The sequence below is a fragment of the Colobus angolensis genome, unplaced genomic scaffold (assembly GCF_000951035.1).
Source record: "Colobus angolensis palliatus isolate OR3802 unplaced genomic scaffold, Cang.pa_1.0 Scaffold102, whole genome shotgun sequence".
In the NCBI taxonomy this organism is placed as follows: Eukaryota; Metazoa; Chordata; class Mammalia; order Primates; family Cercopithecidae; genus Colobus; species Colobus angolensis.
This window is the reverse complement of record NW_012111142.1, coordinates 1,116,281-1,123,325: the sequence shown is the minus strand read 5'-3', so window position 1 is coordinate 1,123,325 and position 7,045 is coordinate 1,116,281. Positions and strand designations below refer to the sequence as shown.

Here is a 7,045-nt window from a genome sequence, read left to right as displayed (position 1 = left end):
TCCTCCACCCACCGCCGCGGAGCCCCGCGATGGTGGCCGCCCGCGCTCCGGCGCTGTAGCCGGGCGCCTCCTAAGTTTGGGAGCAGCCGCCACCGCGACGCGGAGCCGAGCCTGCAGCAGAGGAAGAAAGTTTTGCAGGGTGCGCCGAGCGGGCCCTGGGCGCACCTCCCTCGGCCCGCTTCCCCGCGCCCGGAGCCCGTCGGCGGGGAGTTGGGGGAGGCAGCATGGCCCGCCAGCCGGAGGAAGAGGAGACTGCCGGGGCCCGGGCGCTGCGGCCGCCCCTCTGGCTGCTCTGCCTGGTCTCATGCTGGCTTCTGGGCGCCGGGGCGGAAGCCGATTTTTCCATCCTGGACGAGGCGCAAGTGCTGGCGAGCCAGATGCGCAGGCTGGCGGTCGAGGAGCTGGGGGTCGTCACCATGCAGGTAAGTGGCCCCCGAGCTGGCCAGACATCCCGCCTTTCTCCTTTGCGCAAAGCCCCATCCCACTCCCCGGTACAAGTCCCCTGGACTGTGTGCAACGGCTCCTTGCATGCACAGAGCCCGGCTTCCCGTCGGACCCCTCTGTCCTCTGTGCAGACCACCTGACAATACACCAACTCTTCTTCCATGCACTCGTCTACCCCTGCCCTTCTCTGCAGAATCCCCTGCCCTTTGCACAGAACCCACTTGACCCTGCACAGCCCCCGTCTTCTGAGTACCAGCTCCTTCATCTCGTCAAGGATTCTTCAGTTTCCTCGCACCTCTTTTCTAATTTGCACGCATTTCCCATGCAGGCTTGTTTTCACCCTGCCACCCCTGCAAACTCCCCTCCCTCTTTGTGTCCCCATCCCAGATCAGCCAGCCCGTCTGGCTCGGACGATTTTCCGAACTCCCCACCCTACCCCCTTGACAGCGTCCTCGCGTCCCGCTGACCGAGGCGCACCGATGGGCGCTGGGAGGGAAGGCGCCGCAGCGTACGCAGCTGCCCCGGGGACACCTAGGTCCCGGCGGAGAGCGGCCCTCCGAGTGGGCTCCGCGCTCCTTTCCCCGCCCGGGAGCATGGGGGGAGGGGCTGGCCTGGTAGATTCCCGGTAGACTCCCGACTCTAATCCTGCTGGGGGACTCTTTTTGTTGCTTTCCGCTTATCCTGCTGTGGTTTGCGTGTTGTCTGCTGTATGATTTTTGTTTCGTGTGTGTCTTTTTGGGTCGAGGAGAAAGGGAGCAAAGTGAATAAGGTTCCCATTTCTCCAAATTGTTTATCACGTCGGTCCTCCTCGGGAGAGGAAAGGAGGGTAACAGAAAAACTGCCCGCAGCTAGTAAGGAATCCTGATGATGTTACTCACGACCAACAGTAGTAAAAATTGCTGAACACCAACCACCTGGAGATTCTTCCCCGCTGTTATTTTAATCCACTTGGCCATAAAGGCCCACTAGATTAAGAGAGGTTGAGATGACATTCCCAGCCTGAAACCTTTGCTATAACATTCTTAGATAAATTAACACCATTTTCTTATACATTCTAACAATCATGGGGATGAATGTGGTCTTCGAAAGATCGAAGTTTCCAAGAAGGCGTTCTTGGAATAGGTTTCTGATTTCCATCTTACTGTGACCACTCCTTCTACCTCCCACCGGGAGAGGTGTTTAAGTCACTTTTGGGATTTAGGTTTCTTATTTCTTCTTCTTCCTCATCCTCCTCTTCTCTTTTTTTCTTCCTTCTACTTCCTCCTTCTCCTCCTTCTTGTTCTCCTCCTCCTTCTTTTCTTTTTCCTTCTTCCTCCTTCTTTCCACTTCCCCACACCAGTCTCCTCCCACAAGGTTACAATTTTCCTGAGGCAAGTTCCACAGACCTTTTCTACTGTAGGGAAAGACCACTGGGGTTATTTTTAAGGGTGACGTTGAGGACTGAAGAGTGGATGGATTTTGAAAGGTAATTTTGCATTTATTTGCAGACACCCAGCCCTGAAGTGCAATGGAGTTGGGTTTTCTTGATTTGCATAATAATAGATAAGCTTTTAAGATGCATCATTCAACTATGCCGATCTTTCAGGTTCAGATTCAGTTGCAATTTTGTCCATATGCATTTTCTGATTTCTGATTATTGCTGAGTTCTTAGGAGTGAAGTGACTTTTAGAAAAGATGGAAAGCTAGGATTAAAAAAAATAGTGGTGAATGTTTCCATTCAGAGCACAAACAGAATTGTAGTTTTGCATTGAGGCACCTCTTTTAATAAAGGAAACTTAATATATTGGAGTTGTGGATTCTGCTTGTAGGATTTGTAGGCATTTGCCACCCTCTCTCCATCACTAGGGCGGGACAAGAAATCTTAGGATTCTCCCCTACCCGCCCCCCCACCATGCCTTTTCCTAGTAAGCTAAGGACTTGATTTTTCTAAGATGCTGACAGCCGTTTTACTGTTTCTCACCCAGTCCTTGACAAAAGGTGAAATTGGATCCCAACACATTGTCATTCAGGTAGGGATCCTAAGCAAATGTAGTTTTAAAAGGCTTCCCTGTTGAAAAAGAGACACTTCGAAAAAAAGCTCTGATCGGTGGGGGGTTTGTGCCCAAATGGCCCTTTATCTCCTCCCAACTGGCCTCTTTCTAACACCTTTGCAACCTCATTGTGGAAACAGACCTCCTGTGGACAGGGTTTTGTCTGGCAAAATGTGAAGTGGCTTCTCTCCTTTTTTGAAAGGAGACACACATACTGTATTTAAATTCTACTTCTTGAGCTGTACATTGATCTGCCACTTGCTTCTATCTGGGAAAATTGCAGAAAGTGTCTCTTTTTAATTTAGTTAGACTGGTTAAAAAATAGTGGAATGCAGGTTAGATTTCTGACCTTAGAACAAAGATTTTGAGCCCCACATTCTCATCTGTAAACCTTTGGGATTTGTTCAGTGGGTCTGAAATTATGTGGGTTTAGTTACCTAAAGCGTAGATTATATAGCCCTCTCTGCAGCATGTTGGATTTTCTAGATGTGGAGCTAATCTGTTTTTCAGAGGTAAGCCTCACGTAGGCTTTAAGGTCTGACTTCCTACGAAGATGATCGGGGTGTGGGTGGAGAGGGGGACGGTTGTGTCTCTTTGGAAAAGAATGTCTTCCCTTGCTTAAGGGATTGACTCCTTTCATTTGACCTTGGTGTTTTGAGCATAGTACAGGCCTTTCAGGACAGCATCTCACTTTATGAGAAACGTTCTATAGGTCTCTTTATATGTAAAAAGTCAATGTTCAGACTTTTATATTGCTTTTGCTGCTGAAATTCTCGAAAGACAATTTTGAAGTTTGAGAAATTACAAAGTAGCCCTCAAACCAGGCCTGTTGTTTTGCAGTATTTCAAGTGGCAGCACTTACTGCTTATAAGGAGTTGCAAGGGGGTAATTTTACAAAAACGGAAACCTAGCCTTCTTTCAGCACTACAGTTTCCCATGACTTAGTTTTTGCACTTGCTGGTAGAGAAGACAGTTTGAAAAGCATCTATCTTGAAGATTTCTTGGAAAATTCTCCAATGGGGCTGCCTACTCATGATTTTTGTTGTTCCTTTTCAATAATGGACAAACTGTTTTTTAAAAATCTTTAAATAAGTTGTGCCAACCAGTTTAGCCAGTGCTCTGGGAAAGCTGTCACTGAATACTGTTCCCCTGGCAGCAGACATTATACATCATGAATAAAAGTCAAAAACCTAATCGTCATCTCCTCACTGGTCTGGTGCAGAGGAACCATGATGGCGTTGAGGTCTGGGAGCAGTAAGTGGCTGTGTTCAGGGAGACGTGTTTTTGCCTATTTATTCATGCAACAAGTTTTTATCAAGCAGTATCGTGGAGTGGAAAGAGTCCCACATTGGGTAGGTAGAGACCTGGATTCCAGCTCTGCCATTTGCAAGTTGGGTGGTTTTTATCTGTAAAATTGAGGACGGTGATTCTTCCTCAAGCTTTGCTCTGTGGACCTAAAGGAAATAGTGCGTGTAAAGGCATCTGTTAATATTAAACTGGGACTGAGAAATATTGATGGATGTGGTTGTTCTCAAATGGAGAAATAATTATTGAAAGCTTACTGAGCATGGAGCTCTATGCTGGGTATTCAGGGGATGTTTTACAAGGACATATTCCAGCACAACTCCTTAAGGAGTTTACATTCTGGAGGAGGAGATAAGATTGCACAGGTAAACCAGCTAAATCACAATGCCTGCTTGTTAGAAGGCATATCTGGCTCTGGGAGCCATTTCGCCAGGCACTTATAAGGCCCATTTAACATTATAGGACAATACAGGCTTCCTAACAGCAAGGGCCTGGCACATGGCCAGTGCGCCTGCCTTAAAGTTAGCCCAACTCTGCCGGGCTGGGCATGCTTACTGTGAACTTGGCAGACAGAGCAGCAGGTTGGTCATACAGCTGCTGGATAGGGCCTGGGAGGGAGGGAGGAGCAGTGTTTCTTCCAGTCAGGGCAGAAGAAATACCAGAAGCAAGAACTGGAGCTTCAACTCCAATGGAAGGAAAAAGCAGCAGCTAGAACAGAGGCGTGTTCAGGAACTGAAGGACTCAGCTAGGGCAGAAGTGTCAAAGATACAAAGCAATGTTGTAAATAGTGACTACAGCTGGAAGTAAAGAGCAACTCTTCTTTGTGTGCAGTAAAACAGCAATGCACTAAATTCATTATTCCATTTTTTTTTTTTTTTTTTAAGAGACAGGATCTCTGCTCTGTTACCCAGGCTAGAGTGCAGTGACGTGATCATAGTTCACTGTAACCTCAAACTCCTGGGCTCAAGCAATCCTCCTGAGTAGCTGAGACTACACGCGCATAGCACCACACCCTGCTAATTTTGTTATTTTTTGTAGGTATGGAGTTTCACTGTGTTGGCCAGGCTAGTCTTGAACTGCTGGCCTCGAGTGATCCTCCCACCTTGGCTTCCCAAAGTACTGGAATTACAGGTGTGAGCTACTGTGTCTGTGCTGCATTATTCATTTTCGCATATATCCAACAAACTTTTGGGGAACTTCTGCTCTATGAAGGGTCTTGGGTTAGATTAAACTGGCAGTCAAAGGTGACTAAAGCCTGACCGATGCACTTAATCTCTCAACTAATGATGGAAATAGACACAAAAAGAGGCATTATGATACAGGTGGTTAGCAAGAGGCATAGAGGCGTTACACTGCAGTAGGTTAGTGCAGTGGTAGAGAGAGAAACAGGATATTGTGGGAGCATAGAGGAACCTTGCCCAAGCCCCTTTGGTGAAGTCAAAGAAGTTAGCGACTTCTCCGTTGTCCTTTTCAGTGAAATGTCCACACACACCGGCCAGTCCTGAAAGCAGGAGCAGCTGTTGCTGCTGCTGCTTCACACATGAAGGGCAGCCAAATCAGCAGTTCATCAGGTGTTTCTGATTCCTTTGGTGACACTGGACAAGGTAGCTGGTGTATCTTGAACACCTGAACAGGACTCTGACTCCTGTGCCCCTTTGTATGGCTCCCATGTTTCATTTCTTCGGCCATTATCCTAGAGCTTCTGTGGTTATTGGACATAAATATCTTGCCGGCTGTATTGTAACTGCAAGCTGGTTTGCAGTCATGTTTGGTAAGATGTGTAATTTCCTCTAAATCACATGCATCATAATAGGACAGGGCTAGTTTAGAATGATTTGAATGTGTAAATTATGCAATATAGAACATTTTCGAAGGAAAAATCACCTGTATATGCAAATAATGTAGTTTGATTGTGTACCATATAAGCCTTAGTGGAAAAACGGCTGTGTTGCTTTCTTTTGAAAATGGATATTTAGAATAGAAGAAAACTGACCATTGACAGACGGATGACTCTGAGTTGAACTTGTCAGGAATGAGCCCAAGAAAAAGCATGTTGAATGACTTCTGATAAACTGTCTTTGTTGTGCTTAGCACTTCCTCGACTTCCTTCTCACTAATGCCTATCTTAGCTGGCCTTATTCCTTGTGCTTATTATGTTTTTCCTGCCAATAGTACTTGAGTCTGGAAGGGCTTGGGGGAGGGAGTGGAGATGGTTTTACACTTTGTAACATGTTGGTGCTATTTCTGGTTGCTGCTTGAGGAGTTCCTTCCTTGAGCTTAAGTGGACTAGCAGGCAGGAACCTTGCAGAACTCTGGAATTTTGGTATTAGATGGAGTGGGATTTATTTTAGGTATGCTTGGACCTTGGAGTAAGAATGTATTGAAAGTCAAAATATGAAGGGACAACAGGGACAAGAATTTTGACTCAGCCAGTTGGTTATTAACTGTGTAACTTCTGGCATGTAATTATATCACTCTGAACTTCAATGTCATTGCATTTCATATAGCTGATGGCGGGAAATATACTTTAAAGGATAACCAAGTGTCTAGCTCAGGGCTTCAGGTAGGAGCAGTCAATAAACAGAAATATACATGTGAGAGCAGTTCATTTAGCGCCAGGGCACAGAACCTGGAAGGTAGTAAACATGTAGCTCCTGAGCTTGAAGGAAACTGAAATCTAATTTGTAGACCTGCAGATTTCAATATGGTCAATCCTCTGCTAAGATATGGTTCACAGACCTTTGGATGTGGTGCAAAACCATGTTTGGGACTTTCTGAAGAAAATGCTAGACCTGGCTAGCCATAGTTATTTCTTTACTTTTAAACTACAAAGATTTAAAAACATACAAAGGTAAATAAAATAGCATATGAATATCCACATACGTCTCACCCAGCTTAGACAGTTATTAACTGATGGTCAGGCTGGTTTCATTTCTACCTCTGCCTCCGCTTGCTCTTCCCCCAGATTATTTTGAAGCAGATTCTGGATATCACATAATTTCATCTATGACATTTTTATTGTATCCTCCTTATTTAATCTCTATATTTGTAATGTTTTATAATATATATAATATATTGGTATACTAGTATATAAAATTTACAATTGACAAATAAATATAAATATTTTGGAGGTTGTTTAGGCTACACTTTCTTTTTTTTTGAGACGGAGTCTCTCTCTGTCACCCAGGCTGGAGTGCTGTGGCCGGATCTCAGCTCACTGCAAGCTCCGCCTCCCGGGTTCACACCATTCTCCTGCCTCAGCCTCC

At 45.7% G+C, this 7,045-nt stretch overlaps 1 protein-coding gene across 1 annotated transcript in view; it reads left to right on the top strand.

The window, feature by feature from the left end:
- The first annotated feature begins 224 nt into the window (after positions 1–224).
- CACHD1 (cache domain containing 1) overlaps positions 225–7,045 on the top strand; it is a 227,828-nt gene continuing 221,007 nt past the window's right edge. The window contains exon 1 of the mRNA XM_011940834.1: positions 225–422. Within this exon, the coding sequence (XP_011796224.1) occupies positions 225–422 (198 nt within the window). The remainder of the gene's footprint in view (positions 423–7,045) is intronic.